This window comes from Phoca vitulina, unplaced genomic scaffold (assembly GCF_004348235.1).
Source record: "Phoca vitulina isolate PV1807 unplaced genomic scaffold, GSC_HSeal_1.0 scaffold36, whole genome shotgun sequence".
Classification (NCBI taxonomy): Eukaryota; Metazoa; Chordata; class Mammalia; order Carnivora; family Phocidae; genus Phoca; species Phoca vitulina.
Genome location: NW_022589739.1, coordinates 8,963,937 through 8,983,010, shown reverse-complemented (window position 1 = coordinate 8,983,010; position 19,074 = coordinate 8,963,937). Strand labels below are relative to the sequence as shown.

At 43.1% G+C, this 19,074-nt stretch overlaps 1 protein-coding gene across 1 annotated transcript; it reads right to left on the bottom strand.

The window, feature by feature from the left end:
* Positions 1 to 9,113: 9,113 nt before the first annotated feature.
* On the bottom strand, positions 9,114 to 12,221 carry NLRP10 (NLR family pyrin domain containing 10). The gene is given in 3 exon segments (XM_032426824.1): positions 9,114 to 9,317; positions 9,319 to 10,757; positions 11,939 to 12,221. Coding segments are annotated over 3 exon segments (1,926 nt in total).
* Between the last annotated feature and the right edge of the window lie 6,853 nt (positions 12,222 to 19,074).

Sequence of the window (19,074 nt, the reverse complement as noted above, 5' to 3'; positions counted from 1 at the left end):
AAAGAAAGAAAGAAAGAAAGAAAGAAAGAAAGAAAGAAAGAAAGAAAGAGAAAGAAAAGAAGAAAGAACAAGTGAATCTGAATGCTCCATCTTTTCCCTTTTGCATAGTTACTTTAATGCTGACCTGACTGATTCAATGACATGTCCTTCCAGCTCTACTGTTAACTTTCTGTATGACCTTGGACAAATCATTTCTTCCTCTGCGTTTCATCTTTGTGCATGATTGGCCTTATTTCTGACCACCTCCCACCCCAGCTACAAAGCTCTATGAATTGATGATTAGTCCAAGCAAACTACTTAAAGCTCTAATTATTGTCCAAAGTTTTATGTGACTATAAAAGGCAGAGTACTTGACATTCTCACCTGAGCACTGATAAGCATCTTCAATTATCAGTGAGAAGAACTATAAATGGAAAACCTGCTAACAGGTACATAAGCAGAATCTTCAGGTCCTTACTACCTTCAGTTCCCTACCTCTGACTTTCATCCCATTTAATCAGCTGTTTCACCTCTTTAGTTAAAAAAAAAAAAAAAAAAAACGTCTCCCATAAATACAACTCAGTGATTCAATGTGCTGATTTTATACCATTATATGGCATTGAATGTTTGCCCTTGGAGAATTTTTCTCTGGAGAAATTACACTCAAAATTATATAGATTTTCCCCTATGGACATAAGAAAACTCAACTGCACAAACTTGAAACAACACTCTTTCAGGTTTCTATAGGGATAAATATCTCTTCACTCAAGAGACTCAATTCCACCATGACAACTCCCCCTGCCCCCATTAAGGAATGAAAACAGAGGCTGAGTGAATGTTAGTAAACAGAGGAAGAAGAGGAAGGGATGGGGGCATGAGCAAAAGAAGGTTTACCTAGACTGATTGCATGGGATGGACAGTTTCTGCAGTGATAGGAAACATGTTAAGACAAGCAGGTTGAAGTTACTTTGGGAAAGTCTAGATGTCATTACCAAATTTTCAAATATTTTCCAGTAGAAATATGGAAACACTGAAAATTTGGTGGTGGTGGAGGGGCATTAGTCATTCGGGTGATTTTATAGTTGGTGCTTTTTAACTTGAAGAGAAAACATCTGGACTAGCTGTATGACTGAGCAAATATGTAACTTCTCTGGCTCTATTACTTTTCTGCTAAAATAATATTATTAATCTCACAAGGTATGTGTAAGAACCAAGGGACTCATAGTTTAGCCTATATTGACTTGAGCAATCAATGAGACCATTGGCTCAGTCCCAGCAGAATGTAGGGATGAATGAATCTGCAGGCTTGGCTTTATCCGAAACTCAGATGAGTTGAACAGGATCTGGGTTCCCTTTCCTATTTTTCATCTCTGCTTTCCTAGAGTAGGTTCCATTCTCAAGAAAGCTCTCCCCTCCTAGAGACAATAAGGCTGCCAACACTTAGAGATACATCCTCTCTAATCTGTGTCCAGTGGGAAACATACCAGTTATTCCATGGGGAAAAGGTGTTTATTCACAAAAATCTATTCAAGGACACCTCCCATGTCATTTTCTGTGGTAGAATTACATGAGAAACCATGAACCAGACAATGTGACTGATAAGGATGGAAAATGCTGCCAAATATGCACTTTATGGTACCTACTCCGTAACTGAGGATAGCATCTACCCCAACTGTGCATACCTGAAAAAATTTAATGAAAAAATTCCCTGAGGGAAATAAACGTATTGTTAGCAAAGGAAGGAGACTAATGAGTGATGATGAGTCAACACTCGAATGCCCCTATATATGTATGAAAAGGCACATTGTCTACTTTTAATTATTGCATGAATATAAAGAAATCCAAACAAATTTCATTAGTTTTGTTTTGTTTTGTTTTTGCAAGACAGACTGAAAGGAAGTATAAATAGGATGGAATGGGTGAGTAGAACAATAAATATTGCGGAAGGTACATTGATTGTCCTGAAAGACACGGATGTAGTGGGTGAAGAAGACAGGATTTCAAATCTTGGTGAAGGAATGACGGAGAATAAATAGAAACAGGGCAAGGGAAGTCTGTAAATGAATCACTTCAAGGACTTTACACACTTTTGGGTCTGGTTCTCAAGTCCAGGAGTGAGGGGGAAAGATTATAAAAGAAGTCAAGAGGTGAATAGTTACACATCCTACTAACGAAGGCACCTTCTTGAAATTGACCATCCTTCCACTCAGGCTGAGTCTGACTGTAAAGAGCGTTGCTAAGAGCACAATATGGATGTTGTGAAACATAGAGATTATCATCTTCCTGAGAAGCATATTTTGTTTTGTTTTGTGTGGGTTTTTTTTGGGGGGGGGTTGTGGTGTTTTGGGGGGTTGGTTGTTTCATTTTGTTTTGTTTTGTTTTGTTTGGGTGAGAAGGGAGTTACATTTCTGCCAATGTTCTGAAAAGGAAAGAGGAAATTCTAACTCATCTGAGAGAAATCATAGTTAGTGACAACCATGACAAAAATGGATTTGCACACCAATCCAATCTCAAAATTGCCACAGATTTACTAACATAAATTCAGTCTTTTCCTGGCAAATGTTCTCCACATATTTCCAAGAATACTCACATTTTTAACCTGCTTAGGAGCCCCACCAGTTTGCAGGTTATACAAAAGGCCACTTTCATTTTAAGAGTCCAGAGAAGGGGAGGAGAGATGGGAAAAATGTCAGGACTAATTGGAGCTGTAGCAGCTGATATGTTATTCCATGTGGCTCTTGGTTGCTGCCTGCTCCTCCACCACCCTCCTCTACTTAGGATTGCCAGATTGAGCAAATCAAAATATAGAACGCTCAGTTACATTTGAATTTCAGATAAACAAGTAATCTTTTAGTATAAGTGTGTCCCGTGCAAAATATATATATATATATATTTATAGTTTATCTGAAATTCAAATGTAACTGGACATCTTGTATTTTGTCTCACAACCTTCTTCCACCTGCCATTCTCAAACCCCAATCTTTCAGAGGGGGTCCCCATGGCTGTTACCTAGGGACAGAGCTCCTCCCTTTGACCACAGCCTTCTCTTTCCTGTGGTTTGTACCCCCCAATCCCCAGAGGGAGGCTAAGTCAGCACCAGGTAAACCCAGCATCTCTCTGCCCCTGGGTCACTGCTCCCTTGGACCACCAAGCCCTGGAGCCCAGTTGGACCCATTCTTTCAGACTTCTACACACAGGGGTCTCATGGCCTCTTCCTTTTACCCAGCCTCCTCAGGGAGCCCCAGACCATCAGACACACTTGTATTTGTGTAATGTCTGTGTGACATATTATTCTGTCTGCTCAGGATCCTTTCCTTTTGGGGAGCCACTCTCCCATTCCATGCGTTTCAAGAGGTGTTGAGCCTTTCTTACTTAGTCCTGGGGGTGTGACCTGGGCCATCAGACTTAGGCCTGTCTAATCAGAGAAGTTCTTCTTTCAGACCACAGTGGTTGTTCAAAGCTTGACACATACCCAGGGTCAGGTCAGAAGCTTCTCCCAACTTCTCTGCTAGACCTATAGGTAAAGACGATTCTGTTCCTTTCAGGTTGTTGACTGCAAGGGTGGTTGAAGTTGACACCCCTTATGGACATCCTCTTTAATACATAAGAGTCACTTTCTGAAATAAGAAGAAAGGGCAACTATAAAAAGAGCAATAGAAGGGAGAGAGAGTGAAAGCCTTGATGTCACTGTTAAAAAGAGCCAAACATAGCTGAAACTAGAAATCAGTTATCTTTAAAAAATAAATACAGTGGGTCATTTAATTTTTGCTTCAGCTAGTTTGAACTGAATGTAAACCCTAAGCAAAATAACATGTCTAAACCTCAAATGGATGTTAGATCCACGTTTTTTGTTTTTTTTTTTAAACAGGCCTCCTTGGTTGTGGTGGATGATCCTTTTAATGTATTGTTGGATCCTATTAGCTAGGATTTTGTTGAGAATTTTGGAATCCATATTCATCAGGGATATTGGTCTGAAATTCTCATTCCCCCCCCCTTTTTTTAAAAGATTTTATCGATTTATTTGAGAGAGAGAATGAGAGAGAGCACGAGAGGGGGGAGGGTCAAAGGGAGAAGCAGATTCCCCGCTGAGCAGGGAGCCCGATGCAGGACTCAGTCCCAGGACTACAGGATCATGACCTGAGCTGAAGGCAGTCGCTTAACCAACTGAGCCACCCAGGCGCCCTGAAATTCTCCTTTTTGATGGGGTCTTTGCCTGGTTTGGGGATCAAGGTAATGCTGGCCTCATAGAATGAGTCTGGAAGCTTTCCTTCTGTTCCTATTTTTTGAAACAGCTTCAGGAGAATAGGTATTATTTCTTTTTTGAATGTTTGGTAGAATTCCCCAGGGAATCCATCAGGCCCTGGACTCTGTTTTTTGGGAGGTTTCTGATCACTGCTTCAATCTCGTTACTGGTTACTAGCCTATTCAGGTTGTCAATTTCTTCCTGTTTCAGGCTTGGGAGTTTATAGGTTTCCAGGAAGGCATCAATTTCTTCCAGGTTGCTCAATTTATTGGTATATGGTTGTTGATAATAATTTCTAATAATTGTTTCTATTTCCTTGGTGTTAGTCATGATCTCTCCCCTTTCATTCATAATTTTATTATTTTGGGTCCTTTCTCTTTTCTTTTGGATAAGACTGGCCAGTGGTTTATCGATCTTATTAATTCTTTCAAAGAACAAGCTTCTAGTTTCGTTGATCTGATCTACTGTATTTCTGGTTTCTATTTCATTGATCTCTGCTCTAATCTTAATTATTTCTCTTCTAATGCATGGCTTAGGCATCATTTGTTGCTTTTTCTCCAGTTCTTTAAGGTGTAAAATTAGTTGGTGAATTCAGGATATTTCTATTTTTTTGAGTGAGGCTTGGGTGGCTATGTATTTCCCCCTTAGGACCGCCTTTGCAGTATCCCCAGGACTGCTAGCATGGTTCAACATTCACAAATCAATCAATGTGATAGAACACATTAATAAGAGTAGAGAGAAGAACCATATCATCCTCTCAATTGATGCAGAAAAGGCATTTGACAAAATACAGCATCCTTTCCTGATTAAAACTCTCCAGAGTATAGGGATAGAGGGAACATTCCTCAAGTTCATAAAATCCGTATATGAAAAACCCACAGCAAATATCATCCTCAATGGGGAAAAACTGAGAGCCTGTCCCTTAAGATCAGGAACATGACAAGGATGCCTACTCTCACCACTATTGTTCAACATAGTACTAGAAGTCCTAGCAACAACAATCAGACAACAAAAAGAAATAAAAAGTATTCAAACTGGCAAAGAAGAAGTCAAACTCTCTCTCGGCAAATGACATGATACTTTATGTGGAAAACCCAAAAGACTCCACCCCCAAATTACTAGAACTCATACAGCAATTCAGTAATGTGGCAGGATACAAAATCAATACACAGAAATCTGTTGCTTTCTTATACACTAACAATGTAACTGTAGAAAGAGAAATTAGAGAATTGATTCCATTTACAATAGCACCAAAAACTATAAGATACCTCGGAATAAACCTAACCGAAGAGGTAAAGGATCTATATTCTAGGAACTACAGAACACTCATGAAAGAAATTGAAGAAGACAGGAAAAGATGGAAAAACATTCCATGCTCATGGATTGGAAGAATAAACATTGTTAAAATGTCTATGCTACCCAGAGCAATCTATACCTTCAATGCCATCCCGATCAAAATTCCGATGATACTTTTCAAAGTGCTGGAACAAACAATCCTAAAATTTGTATGGAATCAGAAAAGACCCCGAATCGCCAAGGAAATGTTGAAAAAGAAAAACAAAGCTGGGGGCATCACGTTGTTTGATTTCAAGCTATATTACAAAGCAGTGATCACCAAGACAGCATGGTACTGGCACAAAAACAGACATATAGACCAATGGAACAGATTAGAGAGCCCAGATATGGACCCTCAACTCTATGGTCAAATAATCTTCAACAAAGCAGGAAAAAATATGCAATGGAAAAAAGACAGTCTCTTCAATAAATGGTGCTGGGAAAATTGGACAGCTATATACAGAAGAATGAAATTCGACCATTCTCTAACACCATACACAAAGATAAACTCAAAATGGATGAAAGACCTCAATGTGAGACAGGAATCCATCAAAATCCTAGAGGAGAACATAGACAGTAACCTCTTTGACATCGGCCACAGCAACTTCTTTCAAGATACATCTCCAAAGGCTAGTGAAACAAAAGTGAAAATGAACTTTTGGGACTTCATCAAGATAAAAACTTCTGCACAGCAAAGGAAACAGTCAACAAAACAAAGAGGCAACCCACAGAATGGGAGAAGATATTTGCAAATGACACTACAGATAAAGCGCTGATTTCCAAGATCTAAAAAGAACTTCTCAAACTCAACACTCAAAAAATAAGTCAAAAAATGGGCAGAAGACAACACTCAAAAAATAAGTCAAAAAATGGGCAGAAGACACTTCTCCAAAGAAGATGTACAAATAGCTAACAGACACATGAAAAAACGTTCATCATCATTAGCCATCACGGAAATTCAAATCAAAACCACATTGAGATACCACCTTACACCAGTTAGAATGGCAAAAATTGACAAGTCAAGAAACAACAAGTGTTGGAGAGGTTGTGGAGAAAGGGGAACCCTCTTACATTGTCGGTGGGAATGCAAGTTGGTACAGCCACTTTGGAAAACAGTGTGGAGGTTCCTCAAAAATTTAAAAATAGAGCTACCCTATGACCCAGCAATTGCACTGCTGGGCATTTACCCCAAAGACACAGATGTAGTGAAAAGAAGGGCCATATGCCCCCCAGTGTTCATAGCAGCAATGTCCGCAATAGCCAAACTGTGGAAAGAGCCAAGATGCTCTTCAACAGATGAATGGATAAAGAAGATGTGGTCCATATATACAATGGAATATTACTCAGCCATCAGAAAGGATAAATACCCAACTTTTACATCAACATGGATGGGACTGGAGGAGATTATGCTAAGTGAAATAAGTCAAGCAGAGAAAGTCAATTATCATATGGTTTCACTTATTTGTGGAACATAAGGAATAGTATGGAGGATATTAGGAGAAGAAAGGGAAATATGAAGGAGGGGAAATCGGAGAGGGAGATGAACCATGAGAGATGATGGACTCCGAGAAACAAACTGAGAGTTTTAGAGGGGAGGGGGTTTGGGGGATGTGTTAGCCCAGTGATGGGTATTAAGGAAGGTATGTATCGCATGGAGCACTGGGTGTTATATGAAAACAATGAATCATGGATCACTACATCAAAAAGTAATGTATTGTATGCTGACTAACATAACATAATAACATAAAATTAAAAACAAACAAACAAACAAACAAAAAACTAGGCCTCCTTGGCCCCACGAAAATCCAGCAGTGTGGCTGGGCACCTGTTCCATTGTTCCCAAATTCTCTATGACAATCAGGAGCTGGTCTGCTGTGAACATCTAAGCTCTTGGGCGGCAATACAGCCTCGCTCACTGGATGCCAGCCAGCCTCTGTAGTAATGCAATCCAAATTACTCTTTAAATAAGTACATGCACACACATACTGTTTGGTACACATATTCTGGATACAAACACCATCTATGTGTTCAATATGCTATGCATATAATTATCAAATGTGGAGCCACCAAACTTCCTGTGTGAAAAAAGAGTTAATAATAAATAGTGTTATGATACCGCAAGTTGACTACCCAAAGATAAGTTCCCTTGGATTCAGACATCTGGCCATGTCCAGCAGATGGCTGGAATTGGGACACATGGAATCAACTTGTGAGGAGCCATGACAGGAATAAAAATGTATGAAAAGCAAAATGAGGGGCGCCTGAGTGGCTCAGTCATTAAGCTTCTGCCTTCAGCTCAGGTCATGATCCCAGGGTCCTGGGATCGAGCCGCACATCAGGCTCCCTGCTCGGCAGGAAGCCTGCTTCTCCCTCTCCCACTCCCCCTGCTCGTGTTCCCTCTCTCGCTGTCTCTTTCTCTGTCAAATAAATAAATAAAATCTTTAAAAAAAAAAAAAAAAAAAAAAAGAAAAGCAAAATGAGGAGTGTCTGTAACCTTTCTGTGGGGCACTGAGGGTCCAAGGCAGCAGCGGCATTCTTGGCTGTACTGACGCCAGCAGCAACAGCTGGGGCGGGGTAGGTTTTCGGTGCCTGCACCAGGGCCTCAAGGGCCTCCAACCTGTTGGCTGAGGGTCAGGAACTAAGATATTTCTCTGAGGAACCCCAGAAATGGATGGGACTCCTAACTGAACTTCCATATTCTCGTCTATGACATAAGAGTCAGGAACTGACCCCACCTACACCTTTGAATTCTTCTTATTTTCTACACAGAGGGAGCTGGAGCGGTAAAAGAGATTATGAGTTATCTCTGGGAACTAACTGGTCTTTCCAAAAAGAAAAGGGCGGTAATGGCATCCCTGGGGACAAGTAACATGGTATTAATACAGAGCTAGGTCAAGTCACAGTAGAGTTTCTAAGACAAGAGGTCTGTGACAAGATATGGTTCATTTCCAACACAGAAATTCTAGAAGTTTCTAGGAAGATATGAAGCTACTATTTACTTAAGCAGCAATTGATCACAAATGCAGAGTCAAAGGGATATTCCATTATGACACAGTACAATATTTCCTTTAAATGTTGATATTGATATGCTTCATATTATCCAATCTTATAGAATGAGCACAGTCCACAGTTTATTGTATTTGAAGGTTTATTTTATAGAAAAGAGCCCAATCACATTTGCTCACTGAAATTAACATTAAATTCCACAGTAGAGGAAGTTGTAAACAGCTTCTCTAGGAGGAGGGGATGCTAAATAACTGAATTTGAGCCATTGATGGTAAATGTGGTTGTTCCTAGGGACTCAGTCCACATGGCCTTTCCCCATGTCCTATGTTCCAAGTTTTCTGATCCTGTATTATCTAATTTTCTTTTCTATTTGCTCCCCTGTCCTTCCACTCCTTCCAGTACCTATTAATTAAATCTCTCATCTCTCCATTCCTTTTTACACTCTGTCTTCCCCCCTCTCCTGCCACTCCCCCCACCACCCTCCTGACCCTTCAGCTCTACTGTCTCATTTATCTACTTCCCATCCTACTGCTCCTACCCTCTGCGTCTCTCATTTCTCCGTATCTCTGCCTTTTCCATTAGAAGCCTCCTTTTGTGTCTTTGCTATATTATCTTTGCCCACAACAGGACATTTCTGCTTCTCTTTCCGTCCATTACTCAAGCTGGTTTTGACAGAAAATGAGTTCCTGTCCTGGGATTTCTTTTTATTTGACTGTCCCATCTTAAACGATACATCGTTTATCTGAACACTCTTTCACCAGATTCCTTATTTTAGATGGATTCAGGGAGAATTCCAAATCCCAGGCCCCTTTATGCTTTATAGATTTCATTTGTTCTTTAAAATGCATCCACTCCTGCTTTACCAAGGGAGAAATTTTGAGGGAGAACTTTAGCTCAAATTTCGAAGAGGTCTCTTTTTTTAATATGTCCAATAAAAACTGCATACTGAGGGTCATCTCCTCATTCTCTGCCTTCCCCCCTTCATTCAGAAGCCTATTCAGTTCTCTGCGGGACTCCTTCCCCAGCTGACTCTGGTCCTCTATCAGCAGGTAGGACATGGCATGAAAAAACTCCTGGAAGCTAATGTGGCAGAAGGTATAGAACGTCTTGATGTCACGTCCCTCTTGGTAACTCGTGCTGCTCAGGAAAGCATCAAGCCTGGTCACATCTAAATTATGCTTCCTGAGGTCAGCTTCTTCAAACATGAACCCCTGGTGCTGGATCCCCTCAGCTGCTAAGGAGCACAGACCGCTCAGGACCCTGTGCCCGGTAAGCTCGAAGCAGCCTGCATTGTCACTGGGCGGCAGGAAGGTGGAGACATAGGCCATGAAGATATCCGTGCCATTACTGGGAGTCTCTGAGATCTGTCTGCCCCTCTCCATCTGTTCTTTGAGCCAGGAGCAGATCACCCAGCAAATGCCTGGAATTTGACATGATTTGTATAGAACGTCATTTCCTTGTACAATGTCAAAGGCATTTCTGGCTTGCTCCTCATCAGTGAAATACGAGCTGAAATACCTCCTCCTCTCATCCTCAGAGAAGCCTAGGATGTGAATATGGTGCGATTGCTTCAGCAAGGGCTCCAGATTCCGCAAAGCCACGGGCCAGGTGGTGATAAGGAGTGAAGACCTGGGAAACACCTCTCTCCTAATTAGACGGTGCAGCACGTTCTCCATGGGGTTCGGACTCAGCCTCTTCAAGCCCTTTGCAAAGGGCCTCTGCAGTTCATCAAAGCCATCCAGGATGAACAGCAGCCGCTCCTCCTCCCTCAGCATCTCTTTGACAGGCACCTGGTTGTCCCCACAACACCAGAAGAGGAGCTGGTCCGGTTTGCCCTCCTGCAACAGGACCACTTCTCTGCAGCTGACATAAAAGACATAATCAAACCGGCCTGGGTACAGGGTGCCAGTGGCCCAGTCCAGCACCATTTTTCTGGCCAGCGTTGTCTTTCTAGTCCCGGCGGACCCCTGTAACACCACTGTGGGCGGGACTTGGTAGGGCTTTTCTCCTGGATCAAACAGAGTCTCCACCGAGACAGAGTCCAACTCCTGCTCCGGGAGGGGGCAGGCAGATGATTCTGGGCTCCCTGGGCTAGCCTTGGCCACAAGGAGCAGTTGATTGTAGCTGCCGCAGATTCCTCCCTCTTGCCTCTCCTCTAGGCAGCGCACATGCTCTCGGTATGTTTCTCTGTAATCTGAGCCAGACACATGGGGTGTTAGCGGGTCAGACGGGAATAAAGAAAGATAAAGACGGCCCTTCAAACTCTGGACTCTGCTCTCTAGTTTCATCTTGTATGCTCTCTAACTTGTATCTTCCTGAAGTTCATACTTCAAGCTTCAAGGGGAGGGACCCCTGGATGTGTGTGTACCTGCACACAGACACATGCATGGTGTGCATGTGCACATCCGTATGAGTATGCAACTGTGTGTTTTGTGTGTGTGCATATCGGTGCGGGATGAGTGAGTGTTTGTATCCACACAGGCTCATGAGAGCACATTTATGCAAGCTTGTGTATTTTTGTGTGAGGAAGGCGTGTCAGTGTGCATCAGCCAAGTGGGCGTTTGTAAGAATATGTATGTGTGCAAAAGTGTCTGTGTGTGTGAACATCTGGGTGTTCCTATGAAACATCCCCATTTGAAATGGTGAGGACAGGGTGGAGAAAGGAAAGGGAAGCTGGAGGATGGTGAAGTAAGTAATAGAAGCCTGTTCTTGGCAATGATCAAGCCGGGTGCTCAAGATAAACCAGCTCCTGAGCAGAAGCCCTGACAGTATGTCAGAAGAGCTCTCGGGGTGACAGGGGCTTATGGAGGGAGCACAGGCACCTCCCCTGGAAGCCCACAAGAAGGGATAGGAGACCTTCTGGTTTCCATGCCCACCTTGTTCTCTAGGGCAGCATCGATCTACCAGATCCTTGAGAGAGCAGGACGCAGGAGCAGGCTGTCCTCTGTGGGAAGCGGCCTGAGCTGCCTGCTGGGACAGCAGCTAAGGAAAGATCTGACCCCCACCCCCACCCCGATGCCATTTCTGCTGGTTAGTGGAAACCCCTTCACCAACACCACGCTCAATCTCTAAGCCCCTTTCCTCTACCCTCCTCTTCTCTGGTACTACAACTGGAGGTAGGAGGTGGGGCATTATGGCCACAAGATAACTAGTCTTTCTCTAAGACCCCACCCTCGGCTCAGGCCTTACCCCAACGGCGTCAGAGCCTTCAGCTGGAGACCACCAGGACCCTGGGCACTGGCGCTCCTCGGCATAGACCGGGGGCAAGAGTGAGAGACAGCATAAACCACAGGCTGGGGGAGTCTCTGGAAATGCCATGGGGGTGGGGGAGTCCTGGTGGCACCCTGAGCTCCCCTTGTTTCCTGCGGCACTCACCGTTCAGACAAATGGGGCTGAGCCGGTCCGGGGGTTCCAACAGGTTCATGACCCTCAGGATGCTGAGCACCACCTTCATGGCCTCCCACGCTCCGTACAGGGAAATCAGCCGAGAAGCCAGGTCCACAGTGCTCAGGCCCTCCAGCTCCCCGCGTGCTAGCGGCAGCTTCCCCTCAAGCAGGCTCCTGTCCCGTAAGTGGAACTTGAAGAGCTGGAAGCTTTTCTCCTCAAGGTCACTCAAGGCCCAGAGCAATGCCTTCTGGGGGTTGTGGATCTGGGCCATGGTGTTGGGGTGAATGGTTGAGTTCAGACCAGTGACTGGGAGAAGCAGGAGAGAGGAGAAGAGAGGCGGGCGCTGAGGGAAGAGCAGCCTGCAGGCACCTCAGCCATTCAGCTTTCTGGGTGCTTAGCAAGCTGCTGAGTGCGGGCCAAGGAGAGAGGAGAGAGATATGTGCCAAGTTCCAAGAAAGGCGAGCAGGTGGGACAGCAGGGAATTTTCTTCCTCATTCTGCACTGTGCCTCTTTGTGAGCTGACGTGTGTCTGTGCCAGCAAATAGGAAGGAAGGCATGTGGGTGTGTAGGTTCTCTCTATCTCTCCATCTCTCTCCTCCTGCCTCCTCCCTCTCATGCACACTGTTTACTAAATGCCTGCATAAGGCAGTTTGGGTTAAAAATATATGCTTTTTTTAAGTTTTGCAAGTGACCCCCTCCTTGACTTTGTGAACCTATACAGAGTTGGAGCATATTTGCTGGGACTGCTGAGGAATGGCAAGAAGGTAGAAACTATATTCATCAGCCCCTCGGCTTCACACAGGATTTCAAAACTGGAAGTCTTCTAATTCAGATAAGGAAACAAGTTCAAATAATAAGAGAAACAGCTGCTTTGAGGGCTCACTAGTTATTATCTCTTTTGATCATCACAGAAACTGTCTCGGGGATCGCTCCAGATGAGAAATTTGACAGAGAAGAGTGGTTTTCCAGAATTTTCCAGAGCTGGACCAGTGGGCAAAGAGGCAGGATTTGAATCACAGCCTCTGACCTGGCTAAATAGGGTCAGAAAGCGGTGAAAAGACAAAGCCATCCAAGACAGAGGCAGAAAGCAGGTCGTTAGACTGACCGCTATCCCACACTGGAGACATGTGTAGATATGAAGCAGCAGTGCAGGGAGAGGAGGATCTTGAGTTGTGGGGTGGCAGTCTTCAGAAGAAGAGAAGCAACTATTGGCAGAAACTTTCAGAGTCCAGAATTAGCCCTCTGATCTATAGTCAATGGGGACTCCACCTCTATAGCAAAATGTCTGAGAGCTAGATAAAGGTATTTGGGAACAGGGAAAGTTGCTGAGATTCAAATATCAGCATTTTAACTACACACCAAAAACAGAGAAAGAAATTTAAGAGTATGATAGAATACAAGGGACTTTGAGTGCTAGTCATGGGGTAGTTCGCAAAAATAAACCTGTTGACATAGGAGTGATTTATAATAAAGGTTCAGACTCCCCTGAAAATCTCTGCTGTTGGCAGAGCTAATTCAGGAAAGAGCAAGAAAAGATGGCACCAGAGGCTGCCAAGGAGATGTGGGGTCTAGGTTTCAGGCCATTTGGACTCAAAGAGCTGGAGGTGAGGCAGGGATGACTCACCTCCCTGATGCAAGAGCCCAACAAGCCAGGTCCTGGGGATTGAGTAGAAACCGATTTTTTTTTTCTAGTTCAGACAGACCCCAAGCCAAGCCTGGATCCACTTAGCCTAAACCCACTAGTTCACGTCTGCTTGGTGGTGCTGGTATTAAGAGGATGGCTGGGGGCTCCTGGGTGGCTCAGTCAGTTAAGTGTCTGATTCTTGGTTTCAGCTCAGGTCATGATCACAGGGTGGTGAGATTGAGCCCCGTGTTGGGCTCCCCACTGGACTTGGAGTGTGCTTAAGATTCTCTCTCTCCCTCTCCTTCTGCCCCTCCCCCATCTTTCTCCCTCTCAAAAATAAAAAAATAAAAGGACAGATGGGACAACACTGACACCTCCCCTTTGATACCTAACAGGCCCTAGAATGTGTGGGCTGGAACAGATGAAGCGCGCCTGGGCCTCCTCGGAGAAACACAAACACCCACACGTTCCATCTGACTGTCAGTGGATGAGTATTGCTCACCAGAGGAGAACATGACCTCATTCCTCCACATATTACGTTGAGAAACAAAGGAGGGGCCGAAGAGATGACTTGTTCTGTCACCAAGAAAAAGAAAGAGCCCAGCAACCCCTTCGTCTCCTCTCTGAACCCCCAGTGCTCTCCTACAACTTGAGCCAGGCCAGACTGGGGCAGTTTGACTTGAGACGCAAAGCAATTGAAGCGCTGTCACCACCATGTCCTTGGCCGGTTCTTTAAGTTGTTGAAACCACTGGAGGATGTGCTCGACCAAAGTGAAAAGGCAGAAGGACAGGAGCTCCATGAAACAGGAATCCAAACAAGGAGGAAAACAAAGTCCCTCAAGGCAGTTGGTCAGAGGGCCTAGAGCGCCATGACAGGACAGAAGCCCTAACTGAGGAGAACAGGGCACTCAGACCATCTCCAAGGGAAGAAAAGAACTGACATATTAACTGATGCTGCCAGGCCCTCTGGAAGACCCTACCAAGAGGCTACTAGAAGGTATGGAGAAACTAACATTAAGTACCAAGAAAACTACACAGATGGATAAAATAAAGAAATCACTAGTTCTAGGAAAAACAAAAAACAAGAAAGACAGAAGTTTACATAAGAGTAAACTACAACACTCAGGTGTGAATAATGTTTGCATAGAAATAGTAACAGAACCACTGAATATTGATCTAACTAAAATGTATAATATAACCATATTGAAAGGACAGTGGTAGAATGTTCTGGAGTGTTCTGGCATAGGAAGTCAACAGATAATGCATAAAATTATGAGTCAAATGTAGCAGTAGACATGTATTATTTAGAAGCGCAGAGATGCAAGAAGGAACAGTTTAAATATATAAGTAGCTGCTTCAGAGAAGAGAGACTGGAGGTAGTAGTGTGGGGGGCTGTGGAGGTGGACCAGGAAAGTACTGGATTTGGAGCATAAGCTTTTTAGTGTTAATTGACCTTTTAAACTATGAGCATATATTACTTCCAAAAAATAAAAATTAGCAAAGTAAGAATAAGGGATAAAGAAGCGGAGATAGTAATACTGTACTTCATATTTGAAAGTTGCTAAGAGTAAATCTTGAAAGTTCTCATCACAAAAAAAGTTTCTGGAACTATGTATGATAATGGATGTTAACTATATTTATTGAGGTGATCATTTCACAATATAAACATATTGAATCATAATGCTGTACACCTGAAATTAATATGATATCAACTAAACCTCAACAAGAAAGAAAGAAAGAAAGAAAGAAAGGAAGAAAGAAAGAAAGGAAGGAAGGAAGGAAGAAAGAAAGAAAGAAAAAGAAAGAAAGAAAGAAAGAAAGAAAGAAAGAAAGAAAGAAAGAAAGAAAAAGGAAGGAAGGAAGGAAGGAAGGGTATAGACATACTTTTCAGGGAGCTTGATGACAAAAGGAATTGAGAGGTACTGAGAAGATGTGGGGAATGTGGGGCCAAGAGAAGGTCTTGTTTGTTTTAACATGGGGGAGAAGGTGGGAAGGATTTGAATGCTGACAAAAATCATCCGACAGAGGGATCGGGTTAGAAATGCAGACAAGAGAGAAGTACAAGGGGAGAGAATTGGGCTGTGGGTTGAGGAAGGACCCAAAGCAAAGGCAAAAGATTGGCCTTTGACAGGAAGATGGAGGGAACATCCTCCATCCGTGCCTGAGGAAAGCGACAAGGTTGTTTGGCAGAGCAAGGCAGGTCTATGGGTTTTGTGGTCACATGAGGGTACTCATGGATTATGGTCCCTGTATTCTCTATGAAGGATGAGTAAGAGCATCTCCTAAGGGTGAGAGGGCTGGAGAAGAGGGGAGAAGCCATGAGGGAGCAGCTTGGAGCCTCTCCTGTGTACCTTTTCCTCCCTGTCCAAGGCCTCCCATGCCCAGTGCTCAGTGAGTTTTGCCAGAGTGCAGGAGAACAGGCAGGAAAGGGAATTGGTCTCTCCCAGAGCCTTAACCAAGCTGAAGCTAGAGACAGAAGCAAGACAGCAAAGAACCAAGCCCAAGAGACAAAATGGGAAAATTGAGTGAGACAGCCACACAGATCATGTGATGCAGAGAACAGAGTCTGCTAGCTGAGAAGGCTCTCAGATCAGCCTCCCCTAGAAGGTTCCAGGTCTGGAGATGATGGATCAGGGATTGAGAGTCACACCTGAAGGAACAGAAATGAGATGTTAAAAAAAAAACAAACTGATTTTAATTGAAGGGTGGAGGGAGGATATGAAATTGAGGCACACCGGAAGGAACAGAAATGAGAGTCATACCTGAAGGAACAGAAGTGAGATATAAAAAAACTGATTTTAATTGAAGGGTGGAAGCAGGACATGAAATGAGGCCTCCCTCCCTGTTCACCCTGGCTTGGCTGTGGGTGGAACTGACAACTGGAGCAACTGAGTCCCAGAAGGGAAGGGATGGAGACAAAAAAGACAGAGATCAAGGGTGGAAACAGAAAAGAGACACAAATAGACAGAAGAGAGGAATAAGCAGACAAAACAGGAAGTCCAAAAGAGAGAGACAGAGAGATGAAGCTAGCTGATGGGCATGGGTCTCTCTTTCTCTCTCTCTCTCTCTCTCTCACACACACACACACACACACACACGCACACACATGCACACACATTTATACACTCACTCTACAAAGACGGTTTTTCTTAACAGCAAACTCTCAAGAAACAAGAATAACTAGAAATATGTGTGGAGGAATTGGAGTCTCTGAGTCAAGCTACCAGAGTCCCCTGCATTGTAATCTTTCCTCACCCGTGGAGGCAGATGCGAAGGCAAAGTTGAGTCCACATCTTCACCCTCCTGCTTCCAGGCCTCTTTCTGCCTAAAATAGGCAGGGACCCCAACCCCAGACCATCCCTTCCATGCAAGGGGCCCTTTGAAGAGGCACCTTCTGGTCCCCACAATGGTCACCATGTTCTCCTTTACAGCTTGGTCAGTTCTGATGAAGTTAGTATGTGAGCTTGGTAAGTTTAAAAGTCCTCTTGAGGACCCTCGCGGCCATTTAGAAGTATCCATCTCTGCTATGAGAGGCTGTCTTTTTTCAAGAGTACTCCCACATGGCCTTGGAGGAGAAGGAGACCTGCCTCCATCCTCCCCATTGACTTGGCAACTGCTGGCAAGATGGTAGTCAGAAAAACAGACAGGCAGGCAAAGCACATACACAAATCAGAATGAGAATGATCAGAGCTAGAGCATTTGCATTTCAAAGTTCTTGTATCATTGGTGGAGCTGTTTAAACTCAGAACAAATGAGTTAAATGCCTGGTAACTTCTGCACCTGTGTGCTGCTGGAGCACTAGCTCTCCATCAGTCAGGAAGGGAATTGATGTTGAGGACAATAACTATCATGGCTTCCAGTGCTTTGACAAAACTTCAGAGGCATGGTTTTTGCAGATACCAAGCCTCTGCAATTTCATACTGTTGGAGCATTCACTGTATCCCTCTGGGGTTCCACTCTCTCTTAAGTTGGCTGTGGCTGAGCCAAGAAAAGAAGTCTGTACGAATTCCATGAAAGATTTTGAGATGAAGAAGCTTGGTGTCCTTCAGAGTGAAAATGATATTGGAGTGCAAAGGATTTATTTGGATTGAGTTCCACGGAAGTTTGTCACTGACCTGTATTCCTGAACTATGAAACATGAATATTGTGTACTAAGGAATCACTTGTTTGATAAATAATTAACAAATAAGAAAAAATGCATGGTTTAAATCAAAAGTAATAATGAAAATCCTGAAATTAGAATATGTGGTTCCTAGCAGCAATGTCCACAATAGCCAAAATATGGAAAGAGCCCAGATGTCCATTGACAGATGAATGGATAAAGATGTGGTATATATATACAATGGAATATTCCTCAGCCAGCAAAAAGAATGAAATCTTGCCATTTGCAACGATGTGGATGGAACTAGAAGGTATTATGCTAAGTGAAATAAGTCAGTCAGAGAAAGACAAATACCACATGATTTCACTCGTATGTGGAATTTAAGAAATAAAACAGAGGATCATAGGGGAAGGGAAGGAAAGATAAAATAAGATGAAAACAGAGAGGGAGGCAAACCATAAGAGACTCTCAACTCTAGGAAACAACCTCAGGGTTGCTGGAAGAGAGTTGGGTGGGGGGATGAGGTAACTGGGTGATGGGCATTAAGGAGGGCGCGTGATGTAATGAGCACTGGGTGTTATATGCAACTGATGAATCTCTAAATTCTCCTAAAACTAATAATACATTATATGTCAACTAAATTAAATTTAAATTAAAACAATTTTTAAAAAGAACATGTGGTTCCTAACTAGCAGAAGAACAAAAACAATAAGAAAACAGAATCAGTCAAATAACCCCATTAAAAGGTTAAATATAAGTGAAAAAAGAATATGGAACGTCAATCAAATAAAAATCAAAAAATGTTAGAAATTAATCCAAATATGTCAACACAGAAAATGTTAATAGACTAGGCTTGTGAATTCAAAGACAGAGGTGGTCAGGTTGGATTTTTTAAGTACTTAGGTATATGCTACTTACAAGAGATACTCCTAAAACATAAAGATATGGAATGCTTGAAAGGAAAAGAGTGGATAAAAGATATGTTAAGAATGTATGTATCAAGGGAGATCTGGTAGCTATATTTATAGAGTTAAAAAACTAGCAGAGTTAAATAATATGTTACTTAGTCATCCACATATATTTGAAACCATAATTTTGAAGCAAATTATGTTGGACACAAAATTCAGGTGAGTAGTCATTTCTCGGGGTGGAACGGGGGGCAATGAAATATTGGGGGAGAGCACTAGGTCTATGTACAGCAACAGTGATGGAGCGAACTCATACTGGCTCCTAAATGCCAGTTGTTACATTTTCAGGGATTTTGAGAGCCAGTTATTAAACTGCTAGTAGCTTGAAATCAGCCATGGTAGGAGTATTTATACTGTAGAAATTGGCCAATGCCAAAACTAGGGCCATTTTTTTTTTCAGGGAGCTTAAACATTTGTTTAAACATTGTTA